Source organism: Dasypus novemcinctus, chromosome 10 (assembly GCF_030445035.2).
Source record: "Dasypus novemcinctus isolate mDasNov1 chromosome 10, mDasNov1.1.hap2, whole genome shotgun sequence".
Taxonomy (NCBI): domain Eukaryota; kingdom Metazoa; phylum Chordata; class Mammalia; order Cingulata; family Dasypodidae; genus Dasypus; species Dasypus novemcinctus.
Genome location: NC_080682.1, coordinates 65,971,220 through 65,995,846, shown reverse-complemented (window position 1 = coordinate 65,995,846; position 24,627 = coordinate 65,971,220). Strand labels below are relative to the sequence as shown.

Below are 24,627 nucleotides of genomic sequence, written 5' to 3'. Positions count from 1 at the left end.
ATTTTCAGCAGTAAAGCCTTGTGTTTCTCTGCTAGCACTGTAATTCCTCCATTGTATCACTTGTCAATTAGCTTTATTTAGATGACTGTTTTTCTCCACTAGATGAGGAGTTTCCTGAGAAGTATGAGTATTTTGCCCCAAATAAAAGAACAGCAAATAGATGGATAAATGGTTGGATGAATAGTATCACAGATTTTTAAAATCACCTATGTGAGCTCCTGATTATGTCCAACAAATCTTGAAGAGTGCAAGGTACAACCCACTAAGGGAAAGAAAACAATATTTCCCTTAGGTGTTTACACATAGAATCTGGATAATGGTTCTGGAATTTCTTACCTTATTCCATTGAGTCACTTTCAGTGCCTTCAGAGTCTGCTGAGAACATGCATCCAAAAGTTGCTTCTCTGGTCTATCGTTTCTTTTCTGTCCACTATGATAGCCTTGCTCTTTTCCACTCTCTCCACCACCCCATCCTTCTCTGAATCCTGGAAGAGTATCATCTAGTCTCATTTCATCAGCCCTGGAGAAGGCTTTATTTAGTCAGTCTCCTAGATAATATTGAATAACCATGTACAAGTCAAAAGGGAAAATAATTATTTGGCTCACTAGTGTTGACCTTTCCTAGCATCACTTGGAGTTTTGCACTAACAAAATTTCTGTTTCTTTATTCAAACAAACAAAAAAAAATCTCCCCTATAGAAGTGAGCATCAGTAGGGGTGAATGGAGACTGGGAAAAGAGAGAGAGGGGAAAAGAAAGAAAATCCAAACATAATATGATGGAAATGCCTTAGTCCAAAGAAGAAAAGCAATATGATGTAGTTTGGGTAAAGAATTATTATTGTATTTTTTAATAGCCACAGTCTTCCTGGAGTTTTGGAAAAGGAGAAGAAGTATACTCACTTATGCTTGGGACCTGATTGAATGGGAAGAGGAAGAGGTAAGATATTAGAAAATCAGGACATAAGGAGACTGGGATAACACATGATGTAGAACAGTATTCACTGCCCTTAATGATCAGGTTGGGAGAAACTATACCCCAATAGCCTTTTCCTTGATAGTTTTTCACTAATATGACTTATTTCAAGAATCAAATAGAGATCAGTGACTAACTTGCAATCCTCCCATCCCACTTCTATGATTCTTTATATTGTACTAGTGAACATTTTGCTAATTAAAATACTGTTTAGGGTTTCTGTGGAAAATGGTTTGCATCTTATTTGAAAAAAAAAGTTACTTCTTTTGTGAAGATAGTGTAAAAGTGAGCCAAATTCTAGGATTTTTGTTATCAACTATGAGGGGAACCATTTTTACATTGCTTTTTGCCTTCAATATTTAGGTAATTTTAATTTCTCTCATAGGAAACACTTCGCCCCCAATTTGAAGCAAAGTATAACAAGATGGAGACTGTAAACCCCATCACAGGAAAACCTGAGCCACAACAACCCTTTTCTGACAAAATCACTCGTCTTGTTGTCTCTGTCTCAGGAATATTCTTCATGGTGAAGTATAACCATCAATATCAAAATCTAACAGAATTTACTTTCCCCAGGGGTAAAAGGGCAATTGTGGGATTTCAGGTTTAGAAGGAAGTTCTTTGATTTTATGACCCGAGGATGCAAGAAGCTATGTCCTTTGCAATATCTTGGTAACGTACATACTATTAAAAACATACAAGCCACAGGACATTGTGGCAGTATGACAAAGTTTATGCACGTCCTTAACTAAAACAGTCTTTGAGGAAAACAGACATCATCTCATATAAAAGAGAAACAAGATGAGTTGCCCTGATAAATTAGGTGGTTAAAATCAAGCACTCCATTTGAATGTGGTAATTTGGACAGAATGTACATTTTATTGTTTTAATTTTGTCATTATACTAAAGCAGATGAAATTTTATACTATTTATTTTTACTGTAATGTAACTGCATTTCTTGAAGGATAAAATTAAATGTATAATCCTTTCTTGGGAAGGTGAGTATCTCTAGCTTTTGAAGGTAGTGTATTGGATCTATGGTTTTACTTTTAGTCTGTTAATCATGCAAAATGTGGATGTCTCCTCTGGTCTCCCACATTGTAGATTTCTTTGGTGATCACTGCAGTGTTTGCAGTTGTGGTGTATCGCCTGGTCGTCATGGAACAGTTTGCTTCATTCAAGTGGAATTTCGTCAAACAACACTGGCAGTTTGCAACATCTGCTGCTGGTGTCTGTATCAATTTCATAATCATTATGATTCTGAATCTTGTAAGTGTTTTCTATCCTATTTTTCAATAGGTTTAAAAGGGGGTGAGTAGGGGAGAGGTCTATGTGTTCTTGTATTTGGATTGTATTCATTGAAGCCAAAATAAGAACACACCCATTTGTCAAGTCAGTTTAGCAGAAATTTTATCTATGTGGTTTAGGTGCTAGATTTTTTAAATTTAAATCAATTCTAGTTGTCTTACCTGTTCTTTGAGTTTATAATCTAGAGTAGTAATAACTGCCATTCACAGAATGTCTTCTATGTGATAGAAATGGTGCTATGCTCTTTTCAGACAAGTCAGAGATTATTTGGATTAGAGTTTGAGATGTCAAAATCAACTGCACTGGAGAATTTATGGGAAGAATATAGAAACCTTGTTGGAAAATGCAGGGTTTTTGTCTTCCAGGCCTTGTGTGAAATAAAAAACAGCAACTACACTATTTTTTCTTTCTTTGGGACTAATCATTCTTCCTTCCTTTTTTCCCTCTCTCCCTTCCTTCATTCTTTCCTTCCTTCCATCCTACCTTCTGTCCTCCTTGCCTGCCTGCCTTTTTTCAGTGCTTCTCTTTGCATGTGTGCTCTATTCTGTCAGTAAGGTAACTATCTTTGCCTAATAATGACCTCTCTGCTCTCCCACGGTCTGGGATACCTATGGTATTGCTGTGCCTTTGGTATTTTCTTTGGCTCCAACTCTATGTGGCCATGGTGGGCAAATCTCTAAACCCAGTATTTCAGTGTGCTAATATTTCCAGTGACAGCATCTGATTGGTTCAACATGGCATCCACTTATCTGCTTGTAGCCAAATGTCTCTGGTTGAGAGGGTTGTATTATGCTTATGACTACCTCCTCAGTAAGATCTATGGATGAAAATTGATTTTCTCTAAAGAGTTATGTACAGGAGACACTTACTGGTCCTTTTAGGACAATATCTTTTCTTTAATTCTTTCAATGACTCCACAAAGTCAATATTATTTCCCCCATTATATAAATGAGAAAACAGAGATTCAGAGGTTAAATAACTTCCCTCAAATCATACAATCTTGTAAGCGTTAGGGCTAATAAAACTACATTATTAGACATTTATGTAGGTAACTGAGCAATACATAAATAATGGCATTGATGTCAATTGCCCTTTAAATGAGGTAGTGGGGTATTCAGAGAGGATCAGAAGACTTGAATGGAATAAGAGCGTGTACTTACTCAGATGGGCCAACAAAGAGCAGAAAAGGGACTGTCAGTTAATGAAACTCAAACCACACTCCTGGAAGTACATGTCTTTTGTCTTTGGGAAATGTTAAGAGGTGTTCATGGAAGACATATTTCAGGGAAGAATGAAGAAAATGAGATTAGAAAAGCAGACCAGCTGTGGAGAATTTGAGTAGCATATAATGAGTTGTTTTTTTCCTGGCATTGGGGAGCCATCAAAATTAGAGAGAGATACTTAGTAGGTAAATAGCCACCAATCACCCTTTCAGATACATTTATAGATATAAGGAGATTAAAATAAAAGATACTACTATGTAACTACTCTGATGATAAATTTGAAAAATCTCAAGGAAAGGTAAGTTTTTCTGAGTAAAATAATTGAATGGTCAAAACTGCTTAAAATAGTAGATATCCTGAGTTGATCCAACTGTGGAAGACATTAAAGGAAAAATCTTAAAAACCAGCAATGCAGTCTCAATAAAGGCACTGTGTTAAAAAGACATTCTTTTCCATTTTTAATAAAAGATGTAATTCTTTCTGAACAAACATCAGCATGATTTTAAAAATATATCTGAAAAAAATTGTATAAAAAACAAACTAAAGAACACTCATAACTATCTAAATAAATATTGCAAGCATATATCAAAATGTTATCAGTAGTTAAATCTGAAAATTAAGATAATAGATGAGGCTTATTCTTTTTATATTGTTTAATATTTTGTACATATTTTATGCACTTTATGAATTTTCTACAATAAGTATATATTCCATTTAAAGCTAGTGAAAGACAGGCTTTGAAAATATTCATATCTTTTGATTTTAATTTCTGATGTTCTATGTTAAAGTTATCACCAACAATGCAGTCAGGGTTTATGTAGGAGGATTTTATTGTATTATTAGTTAGAATAGGAAAAATTGAAAAATTGACCTGCTAAATATAAAAAATAAGGATATGTTAAACTAATTCAAATTCCATTTAATAGAATAGCGTATAACCAATTAATGTAATATTTTTTTTTTGTTTTTGTTTTTGTAATATTTTAATATTATTTAAAGGCATAATATACATGCGGTTACAGAAAAAGGATATGAAATTTTACGTGATTCCCAGTCTGTGGGTGTATAGATACATACTGGGATTTTCAAACTGTAAGGGATGACAATGAAATGTTTACAGTGGTTATCTCTCAGTACTTGAATAACATATAATCACTGCTCTTAGTTTAATATTTTTCCTGATCATTCAAATGTATCTGTCTAATATAGGTATTGATTTATAATTTTAAAACAACTTTCATTTTAAAAATCCTAAAATTTGTAACAAATGAAAAATAAAATGTGCTTTCTTTTTAATTTATATATATAAATCTACAGCCACCTAGATCACAATTATTTTCGGTCACTTTTAAAATTTTGTCTAATAACTAAGAAAAGAAAAGGTTTTATTTCAATGGCTGAGTAATATTCCATCTCTCTCTCTCTCTCTCTCTCTCTCTCTCTCTCTCTCACGCAAACTCTGATTCTAATGTTCTAAGGTGTTCTCTTCCCCTTCTCCCTTCCCTTTCTGAAAACTGTCTAGCTCCCATCATTTGTCTTTTCAGTCCTTCAGCTTTATGTCCTGGCAACAAAATCAGTGGTCTTTGGACAAAGGCAAAGAAGAGATTTGCCACTTGATCTGCATGATCCTGATTTCACCATATAACTTCTTTCAGCTTTTATTTCTTGATCTTTAAAATGAGGATGATAGGACTACTGCATAAGGATGTTGAAAAAAAATGAGATCAGCTTCTAATGCATATAAGCTCCTCAAAAAATGTTAGCTTTCTTCCTCTATTTTTCCTTCTCTTCAATGTTTTAAAAATTCATTTATATTTTAAGTTGATCAATACTACTATTACCTTTCTTGCTAAATACCAACATATTCTTTTTTCCTCTTTTTCTCATCTTAAATCATAGATAGATTTTAAACTGTTTCCTTCAACCCAAGATATGGAAATTTTTATCATCTCTTTTTTGGTTCCTGAATTCTTCAGAATGCATCTGCATTTCTTGAATTTTTAAAACTTTTTTTCTTAAATGTCTTGTATTGCCTCTTAATAAAATTTTAAATACTCAGAGTTGTCTTTGAAGAGAAAAAGAATCAACATACAGTTTGTTGTATTATGCCTTTTGTCAAACATGTCTAATAGGAGATATGCAGAAATCATACCACTGTGCTAATTTTCAATATCTTTGTTTTTTAATGAATTATTTTCTTTTCTTTTCTTTTATAAAAGTCTATTATTTTTGTCTTTTATAGTTTTGAGTTAAAAAATCAATGCATTGTTATTGTAAATGGTATTTACAATACAAAAAAATAAGTAAAACTCACCTTCTTTAAACCCTATTGCCCCCACTTTCCATTGCTATATGAGACTCCAGTTTTATATTCTTGTTGCTTCTTAATCCCCAATCCTTTAAACTCTAACTCTCTCTATCTCCAACCCCCATCCACAGTTTACCATTTCTAGTATCACAGTTGACTCTCAGAGGGGTTCAATGTAAACTTATTCTCACTGAGTTCATGTATTTGATAAGATGAGGTTTAATGAATTTTTTCTTCCAAATCACTTGCATTTTACAAAAAGCAAAGGCTGAACCCAATGGAATAAATCGCTAATGGTAGAAAAAAGCCCTTTGTGTACAGGTGGAGATAGTATTATTTGAATCATTAAAACAATCTTTTTGAGATCCCCAAAGTCCCACCAGCTCTGCTTAATTGAATGAGAGAGCCCACGGAACTGCACACTGCTATAAAACAATTGTCCATCATTTCAAGAAGAAGACAGAACTGACTTTTTCTAAATGCTAATTTCTACTTGTTGGACACTTTGGCATAAAGATTCATGGATTTTTGGGAATGAAATCAGCCATAAATTCTCCTTTGCACTTGCAGCTAATGCAGAAGGTATTAAAATGTATTTAGCATACAGGAAATGAACTATTCAGCCAAACGAACCAATGTGAAAAAAAATTATAATCATAAGATTTAATCAGTGTAGAACACCAATGTCCTTATGATTTTATGCATCCTCTTCCTATTCAGGATGCTAAGGCACAACTTCACAATTATTAAAAAGCCCTTCTGAGTCACTTGAACACAGAATTAGTTTAAGAGCTTAATCAAATGGAGAGAGATTAAAATAATCAATGTCAAAATGCTAGACTCTTTAAAAAATATTTATCACTTAAAAGATTCATCTAGAAAATCAAACACTGCCTCTCATTACATAATTTTGTACTGCAATTAAGCATACAGCTAATAAAAATGTGCTTTTGTTTCTTAATAGCTTGAACCTAGGCTCCTTGGGCCACCCTTTTCCCCAAATGAGGGACTTGGCCTTTGTCAAAATAGTCTCTCTAGTGTGCTTTTCTGCTATAACTCACGTGCTTAGAGATATGAAATGTAGGTATAGTAAAACCATTTAAATCAGTCAAGCCTTTTTATAATCTAAAACTTTTAATGATCAATGTACACAGTCAAAAATTTTGAATCATTCTTCACTTATTTTGTCTACATCATTGAATCAGTGATTACTGTAGATTTTGCTTCTGTAACACCTCTCATGCCCATTACCTGCTCACCATTGCCACGTCTACTTGTTTAGTTGGGTTTCTTGACATTTCTAGCTTGGAGCATTATAGCAACCTGCCAACTGATTAGTCTTCCTGCTTCTCTTTTAAACCCCTCCCATCTCCCTTGTACACTGCTGTTGGAAGACTCTTTCTAAATTGCATGCTTCATCATTTTATTTTTTCTGAAAACTGTTTCCCATTGCCCCTAATATAAATGTTAAACTCCTAAGATGGCACTAGAAGCCCTCCATTATTTAAAGCCAGTTTTCTTTTCTCCTCTCTTCTAATGTTTTATCAAGACTACCCTTCACACCCTGCACTCCAGCCTATGGCGTGGTCTTCTGTTACCCCTTGATATTGCTGTGTTACCTCCCTGTCTCTCGGTTTGCAGTGTTGGGGCTGCCTGGGAAGCCCTTTTATTCTCTTGGGGAATATGTTTTCATCTTTTAATATTCAAGTTAAGCAGCAGTTCCTTCTATAAAGCTTTTTCTCAATCCCATATGTAGAATTGAACAATCTCTTCTTTATATATCTTCTTGTCACACAATACTTGGACATGCTGTTCTTCCTCCTATCAGATTCTACCGGTAGAATCACACAACCCCTCTGTTGAACATTCTTCTGTTATAATGCATAGACATGCTTTTTCTCCCACTATCAGAATGTAAGCTCCTTATGAGCAGGGAGTATAACTTCCTCATTTTTGTTTGTTCTGGGCTTTGAGTAATGCCTAAAAGTCTTCTGAAAAGAATATTTGAATAAGTTTTAGATATTTTATTCTCCAAATACCCTAGCATCTTGCATATCCTATGTGCTTAGAATTACTTTTGTTAATGAAACTGTATTTTCAATGGTTTAAAACTTTGCAGCACTTACTGTTTTGATTCAAACTAGACAAAGATTATATATTCACCAAGCAGTCTATAACTAGTGAATAAGGGCATCTCTAAATAAATATTCAAGTTGGGAGAATACAATGGGTTAATTTGATTACAAATGCATATGTCAGCTCAAGAGAGTAGCTTTAAAAATGTTTCCTACACTTGGATGCACCAAAATTCCCTAGAATACTTTTGAAAACTACAGATCCCTGTTTCAGAATCTCCTTTGTGGGGCTAAGAAATCTGCATTTAAAAGAAACATTGAAAAGTACTCTCCAGGTAAAATTCTGATCCAGTCAGTCTCTAAATGTCATTAGAAAATCACTAATTTAAGGAATCTAAGGTAGGTTTGATATACAGCCAAGATCAGAATCACATCTTTTAAAAACATATTTCAAATAATTTATTAACAATTAAATCTGCAATTTTTATTTTTAATATCCCTTTAACAAACATGTGATTAAAAGGAAAAAAACTACGAAGCATGAATTTGAAACGATAAAGTTCTCAATCCTACACCCATCCTCTTTCTTCTTTATTTTGCTGCCTCCTGAAATATCATGCTATTGAAGTGCCACAAATAGCTTGGTTACTATAGTATCAGGAAATATTTTCAAAAGAATTTTAAAGAAAATAAAAATTGTGCATTATTTGAAAGCATTTCTATATTCTTTTTGCTTGACAATCAAACCTTAATCTTGAATAATTAATTTAAAAATAGGTTACAACAGCAGGCCAGCTGTGTAGCCTCATGATTGATATGTTATTTTTAAGAAAAAGTAGAAACATCAAGTATTTTTGTAATTTGAAATATATGGGTTTCAGGCAATGAAGCAGCATATTAAATAAAAGAGTTAACTCCTTTTGGTATTTCTTCTTCTCTCATTTTAATTCCATGTACTATGTGCAGAGCCTATCCTACATATAAGTGTGTGTGTGTATATGTAGAGATAGATAGATAGATACATACATACATACATATACACACACCTGCATACACATATATACAAATATATATACATGTATTCATACACACATGCATACACACACATGTTTTAAGAGCTCTGAATCCATTTGGCTTAAGTAAAAAGCACACCGTGCTTGTTCTGGACTCTCTTCCACACTGTTGATCAATTTTAATCACTAGAATCTAAAGCATACATTCCTATGTTTCTTTTAAGCATAATAACTGAAAGACTCAAAATGCACAGAGCTTTCAGCCACCTGGTTACCAATAATAATGCAAGTGGATTATTATGGAGTAGGGTGGATCAAAGGCTTGGACCATACACCTTTGGAAAGGAGGTCATGCCAAATAACTTATTTAATAGGAGGACTGTGGTGTTTGTATGTGCTTTGTTATTTGTATAGTTTGTTGATGTCTATGGCATGGTTTATAGAAATTCAGAAAGTTAGATTACTGGAAAGAGAACTTTCTTTTCAATTCTGCAGATGTCTCCTATAGAGTTCATTTTCTCAGTGAAGGCTAGATTGTGAGGTTCTGACTCAGGTAAAAGAGCACTAAAACAGCTGTACAGTGCCCTTATACACACCTTCACAACAACCTGATCTTTTCCCTGCTTTTTCTGTTCTTTTTTTTTCTTTTCTCAGTCGATGCCTGTACAACACCTTAGAATAAGGCATCTATGGGAAGATGATGGCTTCTCAGCTCAAGATGAATTCTAAAGTCCTTTTCATAGCTGACTGAAGCCTGAAAAAAAACATTTTCCTCTGAGAGCTGTCTGACTCATCTCTTAGCATTTTGTTCCTTTACTCACTCCATTCCCCTCCCTCTAATTTGCCTGCCATTCAAGGAACATATCAAGCCCATGCCAGTCTCAGGGCATTTGCCCTTACTCTTCCTGCATCCCAAAGGTGTTTAGCTAGATAAGTGCTCAGCTCCCTCTCACTCCACAGAGGTCTCTGGTCAAATGCCACCCTCTCAAAGAGGCATTCCTGACTACTCTATAAAATAGCTCTCTGTCACCACCACCATTCTTTATCCCCTCATATCATATTTCATGCCCTGACCAATTACATATTTATTTATCTATGCCCATGGAATTTAAGTTCCATGAAAGTAGGGACTATGTCTACTTGGTTCAGTGTTATGTAATTCTTGAACGCTACCCAACCCACTAGAAATTCCTAATAAACATTTTTAAACTCAACTAATACATATTACTAAGAGCATTTTAGCTAACTAAATGTATTAATGAGTAATTTGTACAAGTATAGGTTCACCAACATGGTATCTGATGTTGATAAGAAGTAAACAATTGTTCCTTAATTCTTTTATCCTCTTTTCCTGCAGAAACATATCTATTCCATGTCACACACACACACACACACACACACACACACCTTGTCTACCAAAGTGAATATTGCTGTTCCAATGGACCTATTATGATTTATGACTTCTTTATTCACTTTGTGGTTTTGTGATTAACATATCATCTTGATCAGACTGATTTTGTGGCTGTTTATCATGATGGTGCCAGTTGACCATCCACATTTGTGTCCTGGATGATCAGGTTCTCATGTACCCCAGAGAACTTTTCAATAACAGTGTTTCCAGGGACAGCACAGCATCCTTTGTGATTCATAACATCTCTCCAAAGGTTATTCTCACTGCTTGCGGCAGAGTCTAAATATTGCTATCCCAGGTTTGCATACAGGATCTATGTGTTAAGTATTAAGAGAAAAATCTGAAATGATTTATGTGGCTAAACACAGCATACATGATGCAAGAGGACCCTGATCATAAATCCTGACTTTGCTACTTGCTATTAGTATTATCTTGGGCAAAATATCTTAACATCTTAAACCTTAGTCTCCTGTTCTGTAAAACAGGGATCATTATACCTATTTCATAAAATTGTGTAAGGATTAAATGATATAAAAATAGATGATAAAACATTGTGTGGCACAAGTCAAAAACAATAAATAGTAGTTACTTGAATGATTCTATCCCCTGGAGGGCATTCAACTCAGTGCTAGAGGCAAAGTAGCTGTTCTAGTAGCATTTTTTTCAATGATCAAATCCATCATCTTATACTCTTTGGAAATCATACTATAACCTTCTTACTTGATAAATGGAAAGAACATATTAAAGTCCAAATAAACTGTACTAGAGTTGGAATGAGGCTGTTGTATACGGAGTAATCTTTCTGTTCCAATATAACACATTAGGTCTTAGGAAGAGGTAGATTTGAATCATGGCTACGAAAAAATAATCACGATGGTTAAATTGAAAGAATTGTCAGGGAAGGTGATCAACATGTAATAAATCCAGATACATACTCTTTAATCTTGCATGCCAACAGACAGGGATATTGCAATTTATAATCTAAAGAATAATTTCTTGAATTATGTAGTTATGGAATCATTTTCATACATGCAAAATATTCATACAAACACATATCACCTTTCTGCTTGTTGTCCATAAACTCTCCCAACTACCTCAACTGTTGTGAAATGTCTGCTTTTCTTGAGACTTTATGAGTGGTGGACAGAGTATGAAGGGACAAGGAAAAGGTGGCAGAAAATGAAAAATATTCATTAGAAAAATCTTTTGTGAGTGTGACTTACATAAAGATTCAAAAGATTTAAATTAGCAATCTTTGTTTTAAATAACCTCCAAATACATTTTATTCCTTAGAAATACAACTTTTTTGCAACTTACGTCATAGCCTGGAAAATACTTGATTGATGTTATAGAATTCAAACTTCCACTTCATCTTCTAGTGAAGGAAAAAGTGCATAAACTTTCGAGATCAATAACCAAATGATTTTTGGTGTTTCTAAGTCTCCTTTTCTTGATTTAGAAAATAGAAATAAAGATAGCTGCTGGAAAGATTTGTTATTTCAGATAAATAACAAATGTGTCTGTATACATACATGTTTACATGCACATTTATATTATATAAATTGTGTGTGTGCCTATGTGTATATACGTATATAAGTAAAGCAATACAGGGTTGGTTTTAATAAATATTTCTGCTTTATTTAAAATGTAGCCACATTGTAGAACACACTTTGCATGTTTCTTTAAACAGTGTTAATATCAGTTTTTTCTAAAAGAAGAGAATAATGTTCACTTTTTGTTTTCTCTCATTAAAGGCTTATGAAAAAATTGCTTACTATCTCACTAATTTAGGTAAGTTCATTTTTCTTACTTTATTCCTTAGTAAGTACATAACAAATGGGCCTATCATGGTGTAGTTGTTTTATTTTTTGTAATTTGAATATCAACTTCAGTTATATACCTATTTATTAATAAAAATGAAGGAGGAAGCATAGGATCTTGGGGTGCATCGAATAATTGCAGAGAGGCAATGCATGTAGTTACAAAATCTCATTACTAGAAATTCACAAATTTAGTTCTTCCTAATACTTAGGAGACACCTTCCACTCTGTCCCCACATTTCTGTTCTTTGTGTTTTTCCCAAATACTTGCTTTTATCAAATAACTATACCACGTGTACATTGTTTCTTCAGTAATTTCCTCCTCTTTTTGCCTCTTTCTGAAACTCCTATTTTTAGATGTTTCTTACCATATTCTATAATATTCTTAACATTTCTTTTCTCATTTTCTAATGGCTTTTTATGGGCTGCAGGTTTTACTTTCTTCAGAATGCCCTCAGCTTTTCTTCTAGGTCTTCTACTTGAAGTTTTATATCTGCTACCACATTTTATATTTCCACAAGCTATTCCTATCCTCTGAATGTTCTTTTTCTATGTCATTACATTCTTGTTTTTTAGATGCAGTGCCTTAAGGAGGCAACATAATACAATTATTAAGAACAGGGTTGGAGTGGGAATGAATAGGTTTAGTCTTTCTATGCCTGCATTTTCTCTTCTGTGAATGGGGGTAATGTGTCACAATCTAGTTATGAGGATTAAAGGAGTTGATGAATGTAAAAGTGTTTAGAAGAGTGTTTGGTACACAGCACACTGAAATCTTCATTATCAGAATGCATGAAGCAACTGAATGGCGCCCAGCATAATTCCAGCTTAATTTATAACTTTAACTCTACTTAGAAGCATTTTCCTCAATAAAACATTACTCGTCTCTCCTCAGCTCAAAATTCACCTCCTCTGTGAAGACATTTTGGCTCACCCTTCTCTCATCTCTCATTTCCCTTTAACATTTGTCCTTCTTTCACCATTACATGTATTAATTGTTTGGAAATACATCTTTTTCCTTTCTCTACAAGACTGAAAAAGTCTTAAGATCAGAGCAATGAAATTATTTACCACTGATTTCTCCAATCTTTAGGCAGGATGTATGCCACACATTCATAAAACAAAAATATATGGAGGACCTAATATTGTAGGGAAGGTACTAGGAATAGAGACCATTAGATTTGATCCAGATGTGTCATTCTTTCAGTGTACTCTTGGATTAAACATGCTAATATTTTATTTAGGAATTATACAAATAGATTATAAGTGAAAGTGGTTCATAGTTCTTATCTTGTCTTTTTCTGGTTTTGGTGTCAGAGTAATGCTAGTCTCACAAAATAACAAGATAGGTACAGTGCTTATCATCATGGAGTTTAGTCTTAGGCTATTCTGATGTGTAATAAGTGTCCTCTAAATATTTGTCAAATGGATGGATGAAAAATTAATAGATCAGAAATATGTCAAGAATGACCTTCAACAAATGTGCTGAGTAGAATATTTAGGGAAATGTAAATTCAGAAGAATTATAAAGCCAGAGTTTTAAAACTTTTGTTTTCTTGATAATGCTTTTAAATGGTTTTTCTCCTTATTGACTTTTCTCACATGACAATTTAAGGCATTTGATATATCTTCAATTTGACATCTCATAGACTGAGCCATTTTGGTTGGTCACAGAGAATCCTGAGGAGTTACCACTTGACATTGATCAGGAATACCTCAGCTCCCAGGGAAAGTGTTATATTTCTGTGATAAATGCTATGGCTAAAACCTTCTCTTATAAGCCCAAATATGTATGCATGTGTTATTTCTCACACAGTTTTATAAAAATTAATTTAGAAGATCTTTAGACAATTTACACACTTTAGTTTGTCAAAGACCTCATTACTCTCTAACATTAAATCAAACTTCTCTGCCTCTTAACGTTAAGTACTTGCACCTTGAAGGCATTTGATTGTATGCCACTAGTCTTGATATGCACCAGTTTTTTAATATTTTAAGATGTATTCTCTAAATATATCATTGGGTTCATGCTACTAATATTTTACTTAGGGATATTCCCATAAGGTTAGTGGATTATAGTTTGCTTAGGATGTCCTTATCAATTTTATGTGAATCTCACAAAATAATTTGAAAGTTTTATTATTTTCTATTTTCTTAATCATTGTATATAAACTTCAAATTCACTGTTTTTTTAGGGTTTCATAAAACCAAGGCAGTTATGGTGCCATTTTGAGGAAGATCTTTAAATATTTTTTCTGTTGACTCAATGTTTATTGGTTTATTGAAGACTGCCTGCTTATTCCATGAGTACATTTTAGAAAGGTACTTTTGACTAGATAATGGTCCATTTCATCTAAGTGTTTAAATTTGTGAACAAAAAAATATTCATAAGATTTTGAATAACTTTTGTTCTCCTAGGTACTATATTGATATATCTATTTATTTCTATTGTTTTTTAGAAAACTCCTCTCTCTCAAGGAGCTTGTTGGATTTTATCTATCTTTCCAGTAATCACCCCTTCTATTTTATTGAAGACTTAAAAACATGTTATTATTTATTTTGTTTAATTCTTTCATTTTCATTTATTTTAGTGTATTTATTGCTCTTTTAGCTTCTTGGAAAGAAAGTTTAAATATTTATTTTTATATCAGGAAGTATATTTTTATCCATTTAGAAGAGAAATGGTATAATGAAAATAGGATCAATGTAACAGACTGCAGAAAAAGGGAAAAATAAAGTACAGCAATTAATAAATGCAAGAATAAACCTGAGTGCATATCTATATATCTAGCTGTTATCAGTCTGTGTGTCTATCTGTATATCATCTATCTGTATATCTAGCCATCTACCTATTTATCAATAATTGTGCTTTGGAATACTGTAAGAATGAATTTCAAAAAATAATTTACCTATATGCTGATGAAAAGAAACATAACTAAATCCAAAAGGCTTAAAACAACTCACAATTCAGGAATAAAAGCCTGTGTATCAAGAAAATAGTAATAAAAGCAGGTGTGACCATATTTATTATTAGATAAATTTAAAATGTATTTCAGTGGGAGAAAGGGATACTTCTTGCTGTTAATGAGCTACCAGGTCAGTACAATAGTCAGAATTTCTATGCATCCCTTACCAAACTGTCAAAATATAGAAAGCAAAAATGACAGTATTATAAAAATAAGTTGACAGGCCAAAGTCAAAACATAAGTAGGAAAATAGAGTAAGGGGAGTGGATGTAATTCAAGTGGTTGAGCACCTGCTTCCCACATATGTGGTCCTAGTTTCAATCACCAGTACTTTCTAAAAAAAAAGAAAGAAAAATAAAATAGAGTATGTGAGTATCATAGCTAACAAGCTTCTTCAAAATATTTATATATATATATAAAAACTTGGTGCTCAGCAGAAAAACATATTCTTTTCAAACACTTGACATATTGACAAGGCATAACCATATAATTGGGCTGCAGGACATATTTGTGGATCATGATACAATAAAATTAGAAATGGAAATCCAAAAACAATCTACACACTAGGAATTTTTTTTTAAATCTGTATTCTCCTTTCTAAATAAGTTTGTGTTAAAAAAGTAAAAGAACTAACTTTATAATTACTTAGAAAGAAAAGAGAGTGAAAGGAAAATTCAACATATCAAAGCTTATGTGGAAATGGCACCTCTCTTGACTACTCTTACTGATGTACACCAACCAGTCACTCTCGATGTAACATGGACCTCTCCTTCTGGCACCTACCTACCACCTGTGGACAGAAGTCCCCAGGAACTATTGCTTTCTTAATCTGTGGTTGGGCTTGTACATACATTTTGGCCTGCGTTTTCCTTGAGTCAAATCCCATCTATTTTCTTCTTTTCTTGAATTCTCCAAATTCATTAAAATGTATATTAGATGTGTATATATATATATCTATAATTTTTTTTGGTACTGGAAAAGAGCAGAAAGCTCTAGCACATGCTACACTCTTGGTCTTATCTCTCTCATCATTCTCTTTACCATTCCACTGCAGTTGGCACACTAAGTATTCATTCTTCAAAGAATAATTTAGGTTCTATATACTGAAAATATAGGACAATATAGGACAATTTGGGTGCTATATGTTGGATGAAAGATGGAGCCAATATTTTTTGGCTACTTGTAAATGAAAATATCAGAGAGTATCCTTGAAATATTTATGTATTAATAACAGGTATCATATTTTTGTAGCAATAAAGTATTTTCTACAGATTATTTCCTTGGATTCTTTCATTACTCTATACAGCAGATATTATCATTCACCTTTTATGGGCACAGACACTAGAACTCAGAGACACTAAGAGCCTTGCAGAATCAGTAAATGACTAGAGCAGAACTTGAACATGGATCTTTGGAATTCATTTTCATTGTTCTTGTTTTTCATCCATCTATATAAACACACCCTGTGCTTATTTTAGAATATCCACGAACAGAATCTGAATGGGAAAACAGCTTTGCCCTGAAGATGTTCCTCTTCCAGTTTGTCAATTTAAATAGTTCCATCTTCTATATTGCTTTCTTTTTGGGGAGGTAAGTCATCTCTATATGCATTATCTTTGCAGAAGAGTTTAAAAGACTGTCAACAACTATATCATCAATTAGTTAACAGAGGCAGCAAATTCTTGTTCTCTGCCCTGGAAAACTGTGCTAATCAGTCTTCATACATATTCTCTCTCAAAGGACCCCTAGTACACTGCCTCTGGCAGAGCCATTTCTAGTTAAAGTTGGCACGGAACATAAAACCTATGTGCCATACTTGAGGTCAGTTATGATTATCCGATCATCAGTAATGATTTGGTCAATGAAGAAAATTTTTCTCTATCCCTGGGTGGCAATTTCTTGATGTGGAAACCATTTATACTCATCATTTTAACTTTTGTTCCTGCCTTTAATATAAAATATGAAAAAGAAGTATATTAAACCAATGGGTCAGGTTTGTCATGTGTTTGTCATTCTGGCCACTGCCAAGGAAAAACCCTGATAGTAGAAATTTTTGAACCCAGAATTCAGCACATTATCATAATATTCATTGATTAGATCAGCAGGATATTAAATCTCTTCAAGTGAAAGTAGAAAATGTCATCTGGTTGGTTTGTATCTTCTTAACTCTTTGCATTGAATTCATGCTGCATTTTTTCCTTTTTAAGTCAGTTAGTTTGATGTTGGGAAAGCATGACCAAAATCAACCATTCGGGGGACAAATTGCACCAATGAACATTTATGTCTACCCACACATGTACTTTTGATGCATTAATAGATGTTCTTCAGTCATTCCCATATGAATGCTAATGAATTAAAATGCCTCTTTACAGATTTGTAGGCCACCCAGGACATTACAATAAACTTTTTAACCGGTGGAGACTGGAGGAAGTAAGTAATGGTGTGAGGGTGGGTGTGAGGATGGGCACAGATATCAGCTAGTGACTGGAGGAGGAAGGGGGTGTGAGAGAGCGAAGGCAGGTACAGAGAAGTTCAGGCATTATGAAGACACGTTTGTCAGCAAGAAAAGTTCCTAGGGGTTCAGAAAGAAAGGAATTACATCTTTCAGCACAAAGAGGGTTGACTGATATGTTAAACCCCAGGATTTTGATCTCAGCTCTCTTTAATTTTTCATCATATCCACTTTTTTTTTTCCCAACAGAACCCAGGAAATTAGCTCCAGGAATTTTCATTCTTTTGGGAACTATTGTTATCTATTTGCATGGGTTTCCAAACTTTTAAATGGGTTGGTTTTGTTTTAAGTAGTGGAAAGGTATCTTATTTGAAACCCTGATAGATAAAATATCTAAATTCATCTTCCTAAAGCTCATATTTCTTGATTAATGTATAATATATATGACATATGAAACATATATCTAGCAGTGGTACTGCTAGATTATAGAGTGAGAATATTATGTATTTTCACTGAGACTGACAAATTGCCCTCCAGAATGCTAGTTCCTCACCTCCTGTTTATGGGCCTGGCTCCTCAGATTTTTGCCAACCAAAACATGTCAATTTTTACCAATCTGGTAGCCAAAAAGAAATCTGTTGGGCATCAGCTGTGGCTCAATCAGTTGGGCTCCCGTCTACCACATGGGAGGCCCTGGATTTGCATCCTGGGGCCTCCTTGTAGTGAAGGCAGCTTTGCCAGCATGCCGCAGAGAGCCACCAGGCCCACAGATGCCACGGAGTGCCACTCGATCCACAGACACCATGGAGAGCTGACTCAGCAAGGTGACGCAACAAAAAAGGGAGACAAGCACAAACACAGAAGAGCACGCAGCAGCGAATGAACACAGAGAGCAGACAGCAAGCAAGCCACAAGGGGAGAGGAGAAACTGAATCAATAAATACAGGCACAGAAGAACACACAGCAAAAGGACACAGAGAACAGACAGCACACAAAAAAAAGCCATGGCAGGGAGGGGGGGTAAAAAAAAGATCTGTTGATTTTGGTTTCTTTAATTGTGAGTTATATTGTGGGTTTTTCATGTTTTTGGTCATTTTGTTTCTTGTTTTGTTTGTGTATGTGTATGAACTATTCTGTTCATTTTCACTGGACTGTCTTTCCCTGTCCTATTATTTTGTCAACTAATTAAATTGGCCCCAAACTTGCTTCAGATATTTTCCCATATTGTTGTGTATTTTTAAATTTTCTTTTTGTTTATGATTCTTAGTATGTGTATATATAACTTTTTTAGCCAAAATTCCCTGTTTTCAATGGCTTTCAAGACTTTTATCATTTATCAAAAAATGTCTTCCCTATTCTAGAATTTTTTTTAAATCACTTGTATGTTTTAGCAATTTTATAGTTTAACTTTTAGTATTGATACTTTTGATGTATTTGGGGTTTATTTCAGTGTAAAAAATAATAAAACATTCTTTTCAATTGGCAGCCATACATTTAATGAATAATATATTTTTTAACCAATGAAATGAGATTCCAGATTTATCATTTTTGGTATCTGGTAATAGTGTCTTTCTTGACTCTGCTCTCTCATTAGGCAGATTGTCTTTTCCTTTTCCAGTTCAAAAGCATTTGAGTTTTACTAATTTAAAATATATTTCAATAGCTATAGGAATCTGAGTTCATAATTTAAAGAAAGGTTAAAGAAAGATTCCCTGTGAACTAATGGTAAGGACATTTCCAGTCTCTTCTTAAAAATTTTCCCAAATTCAGGGCAGAACTCTTATTTTTTCTCCAGCTCCTTCCAGCAATTGAATAGGATACATGAAGAATACCTAAAACTTCCGTAGAATATGTGCTTTATAATCCAATAAATCTGTGGGCAAATGCAAATCTTATCACTTATAATTTACTACTTTTTTTGCCCTTAATTTTCCCTCTGAATACATGTTTCCTCATCTATAAACAAGAAATAGTAATACTTGGGTTGCAAAGCTCTATATGGATAAGAGATAATTTGCATAACACAATTAGCACTGCCCCTGGATTGTGGAAGTTATACTGTAAAGTTTAGCTGATATTTATCTATGTTATTCCTCTGCAGCTACCTGAGATTTATTCTATTGGCCAAAGACAAGCCATGGCCTTTCATAATCCCAGGACCACTTGAAAGTCCCTGAATCCAACTTGTAATTTTCTTTCTTAGTCCAAAATTATGACTCTGTCTACTAGAAATCTACCCAGTTTGAGAGCCTTTGCAGTTTTTATTCCAGGAGTGTTCAGCTGGAGTTAGAATGGTAAGGTAGGGAACACAAACAAACGTCATGTTGATGCCATCTCATGGCGGGGGGGCACTACCACAAATAATTTTGTTTGCTTGAGTGGTCTTTCTCTTAATTGTGAAATTATTGGAGGTCATAATTCATCTTTGGATGTACCATTTCTAATATACCATTTCTAATACTGGTATCAGGAAGCATGCTTAATAACCATTCCTAGACATTACCCATAAAATATAGAAGCTTTGTTTTGGCTATATTCTCCAACATAGGATTGTTTATTTGGAAATCTATTTTTTATTTATTTTTTAATGGTGAAATGAAAAGTGGCATTGTGAAAGACCCTAGAAATCCTGGAAGTGTAGATGTGCAAAATATACATAATGGAAGATAGGAATTGACCCTCTCATTTCATTCAGTCAACAGGCATTTACTAAAACCAGCCTCTACTGAGCAATGTGGGGGATACTAATGAAATCCTTCTCCCTTATGTGAAGATGTTAACAGACTTGGGAAAAGGACATAACCAAAAAATGAAACAAATATTTGGTGTTTGGAATTTGCTGTGTACATTCTAATCTTTCCCCACCGAGATGCATGTTTTTAAGATCTTTAAATCTATTTCTTATATTGTAAACTTAATAAAGTAAACCATCTCAAGAGTATTGGTGTAGGTAGATTATATAGGATGTAAAATCCCTGACACAATTAATGGTAGCTATTATGAAGAAAAAAAGTGGAACAATATTTTTAAAATTTTATGAACTGACTATACTGTTCTTGTGACTCTCATTCTCTCAGATTATAGCAATATAATATCTCACATCTTACGTAAATGTTTTATGTAAAGTCAGTGTAAGAAAAGTTTAAAAATAGCTCTAACATTTATTGAGTGCTCACTACATGTCAACAATTGTGTCTAAATTTCTCTACATGTATTGATTCATTTAATCCCCACAAAAATTCTATCACTAGCCCCATTTACAGATGAGGAAATTGAGGCATAGAAAAGTTATGCAGTTTGCCTACAATTATAGAAATAAGTTGATGAACCTATAATTCAAAATTAGGCATTCTAGCTTCATAGTCTATGCTTTCCAGCCACATTTAGGATAACATAAAGGCACAATTGAGGACATAACAGAAACTGATTTTGCTAAGAGACTGTTAGAGAAAAAATGGCACTCACTGGGACATGGAGACTGGCATGATTGCAGGCAGAAAGTTTATCAGGAAGCTCTACCAACAGAGGGGGTCTGAAGAATAGTCTTGTTGGTGGGGGCCTGAAGAGAAACTTCAGCCTGCCCCTGGCAGAGGCAGTCATGAATTTATACAGTACATCTATAGGCCAGAATATACTTACTTAGTGGAAGTGGGTTGGGGCTTGAGTAAGACCCAAGGGCCAATAGGGATGGTGAGGGAGTGGTGTGCTGGGAGTAGTGAATTCTAGGGATGTGGGAGGGGTTGGTGGGGTCATGTGCCTGCTTTGTCTATTCTTTTTTTTTTTAAAGATTTATTTATTGCTCTCCCTTTACCCCCTTGTCTGCTCTCCGTGTCCATTCACTGTGTGTTCTTCTGTATCCACTTGCATTATTAGGCAGCACTGGGAATCTGCATCTCTTTTTTGTTGCATCATCTTGCTGCATAAGGTCTCCATGTGTGCAGTGCCACTCCTGGGCAGGCTGCACTTTTTTCACACAGGACAGCTCTCCTTGTGGGGCGCACACCTTACGCATGGGGCACCCCTACATGGGGGTGCCCCTGCGTGGCACAGCACTCCTTGTGCACAGGAGCACTGTGCATGGGCCAGCTTACCACACAGGTCAGGAGGCCCAGGGGATTGAACCCTGGACCCTCCATATGGTAGATGGACGCTCATCAGTTCAGTCATGTCTGCTCCCTGTGAGGAAATAAACTGTGTCTGAACACGTAGGCTCTGGATAGGGGGCTGTTCTGTGTCATGGGAATGCAAGTCACTGTTAACCATTGTAAACGTAATCAGTTAATCACTATAAACCTTGTAAGGGAGAAACCTCTAATATTCCTAACTCTTTGGCTTTATATATATATATGGTAAAAGGCCTAAGTAGGGGTGTAAGGTGCTGGGCTCAACAGAAGGGTGAGGGGGTTTGGGGCGTTGATTCCATCTAGCTACTTCCTGCTGTCAAGGAGCAGTGCTGTGGTTTCTGATTTCTGGTTCCGAAGAGGCTGGCATTGGTGTTCACACAGCAGAAAGATACTGTTCACATATTCTTGTGTTGTTGATTGTACTACTTGGCATATGAATTGGATGAGGAGCTGTAAGAGACAAGGACTAAAGAGAAGCAGCTGCAATGATCTCAGTAATGTTGTTAAGAGGGGTAAAAGGATTGATTTTAAGGGTGAAGAAAAATAAGAGAGGAATAAGGATAACCATGATTGTTTCCCATAATTATTAATTATTTCTCTGTTTTCTTTTACCTGTCCACATCTGTTAATGTTCAAAACAACAATAGAGATTGAGGAAGTAGATAAAGGTCCTGAATGTTTTAGAGGACTGAATGTGTGACCTCTGTGTTAATTAAAAGGAGATCAGCTTACCTCCAATTTGATGCTAACCCTCAGTTTCGACTTACTGATGGAGATGCGGGTCTGTCTTGAACCAGGGACCCGTCAGTTGTTTGTTGTTAATTTGAGCAGGTCTGGAAAAGAGGATCTCGGCTCCAGGTTGGTAGGGTGCCCTGGAGGAACTTTCCTGGAAACGGCGTTTTCAAGACAGTCCGATTGACAATGACCTTTACAACAGCATTCCAGGCCACGCCCCGATGGAGGCCTGCGATCCGGGCAGGAGCGTGCCCAGTGCCCTTCCTTTCCACAGGGTCCTGGAGGTGGCCAAAGCGGAAGGGGGATTCGTTTCTGAGAATCGGACCTGAGGGCAGCAGCTAGGAAGGAGTCTTTAGTCTGATCTCTTTCGTATTTTTCTAATTTGACTTCCTCTTCTCTATTGTTAAAGACCTTAAAAGCTGCTTTAATCAGGTCTTTCTGAGGGGTTTGGGGGCTTTTTTCTAATTTCTGTAACTTTTTCTAAAGTCCACATAAGATTGTGTGATAAAGTGGGTGTGTAGGTATAGCTGACTAGAGTCTGATTCGGGATTTAAATTGGTGTATTTAAAGAGAGACTCGTTAATATTTTTATAAAAGCAGGTGGATTTTCATCAAGTTTTTGTAAAATCTATTTAAATTTATCATAATTAACTGCCTTAAGGGCAGCTCTTTTCTTGCCTCCTATTATACAGGTTAAAAAGAGGACCATGTGGGGAAGGTCAATGGACCCTGGCTGATAGTTTCATGGTGGATTAGTGGTTGGAACTGCGATGGGGCTTCCTGGGTATTCATTGGGGTTTTGAGTGTGCATGGATCTGTGAAAGCAGTAGCAGCCATTCAAATGCAGTTTTTCCTCAGGTGTAGTTGAAGAGGTAAGGATAATGTATATGTTCTAATATGTGTGATTTTAAGGGTGGGTGAGGTGTTGGAATTCTTTGATATATGAGGCAGGATTTTTTTTTTTAATTTTTTTATTTTTTATTGACTTTGTAATAATATTACATTAAAAATATATATGTGAGGTCCCATTCAACCCCATCCCCCCACCCCCCCTCTCCCCCCCCCAACAACACTCGTTCCCATCATCATGACACATCCATTGGATTTTGTAAGTACATCTTTGGGCACCTCTGCACCTCATATACATTGGTTCACATCATAGCCCATACTCTCCTCCATTCCATCCAGTGGGCCCTGTGAGGATTTACAATGTCCGGTGATTGCCTCTGAAGTACCATCCAGGGCCGCTCCATGTCCCAAAGACGCCTCCACCTCTCATCTCTTCCTGCCTTTCCCCATACCCTTCGTCCACTATGTCCACTTTTCCCATTCCAATGCCACCTCTTCTATGTGGACATTGGATTGGTTGTGTCCATTGCACCTCTATGTCAAGAGGAGGGTCAGATTCCACCTGGATGCTGGATGCAATCCTCCCATTTTCAGTTGTAATCACTCTAGGCTCCATGGTGTGGTGGTTGTCCTTCTTCAACTCCATCTTAGCTGAGTGTGGTAAGTCCAATAAATCAGATTGTAGGTGCTGGAGTCTGTTGAGGCTCAGGATCTGGCTATCACATTGTCAGTCCAGAGATTCAAATCCCCTAAATATATCTTAAACCCCAACATTAACTGCACCTCCAGCACATTGGCATGAAAGTCTTATGAAGGGAGATCCCATCTGAGTCCAGATTCATCACACATAAACACCATTTCCAAAGAGGGGCCATCTGCCCTGGTAGTTAACCCCATCGGCCATGACCATAACTCCCGTGGGTCTCTTTAGCCCTCAAAGGAACCAATATCTGGGGGTTGTATCTGCTTTATCTGTCTCTCTGACTCGAGGCAGGATTTTTAAAGAATGAGTCTAACCAGTTTTTTATCTGATTTAACTCTGAGAGTGAGAAGGGAACATGCACTTTAACTATTCCTTCAGCTTCTGCTATTTTTTTTTTTTTTGAGAGGTAGGAGGGGTGTCGATGTTTGTGTAGAATGAAGAGGTAAGGATTAGAGTGGACTTAATGATTTCCTATTCGTGAACTATTGTGGTTAATAATAGAGAAAATGTGGCATTGGTGTGGAAAAAGTGGCCATGGTGGCTGCTGGGTGTGGGGAATGGGAGGAAGAGATGAGATGTGGAGGCATTTTCGGACTTGGAGTTGTCCTGGGTGGTGCTCCAGGGACAATTGCCAGACATTGTAGATCCTCCCATGGCCCACTGGAT

General features: G+C 35.4%; 1 protein-coding gene across 7 annotated transcripts in view; it reads left to right on the top strand.

Moving 5' to 3' along the window:
• Nucleotides 1-24,627, top strand: part of ANO3 (anoctamin 3) — a 312,028-nt gene that overhangs the window by 256,881 nt on the left and 30,520 nt on the right. For 5 of the 7 annotated variants that reach the window (XM_058305623.1, XM_058305625.1, XM_071218141.1 and 2 more), the window contains 6 exons: nucleotides 856-938; nucleotides 1,360-1,500; nucleotides 2,079-2,243; nucleotides 12,067-12,103; nucleotides 16,577-16,688; nucleotides 17,471-17,528. In XM_058305623.1, the coding sequence (XP_058161606.1) occupies nucleotides 856-938; nucleotides 1,360-1,500; nucleotides 2,079-2,243; nucleotides 12,067-12,103; nucleotides 16,577-16,688; nucleotides 17,471-17,528 (596 nt within the window). The remainder of the gene's footprint in view (nucleotides 1-855; nucleotides 939-1,359; nucleotides 1,501-2,078; nucleotides 2,244-12,066; nucleotides 12,104-16,576; nucleotides 16,689-17,470; nucleotides 17,529-24,627) is intronic. The other 2 variants (XM_058305627.1, XM_058305628.2) reach the window with 1 other exon arrangement.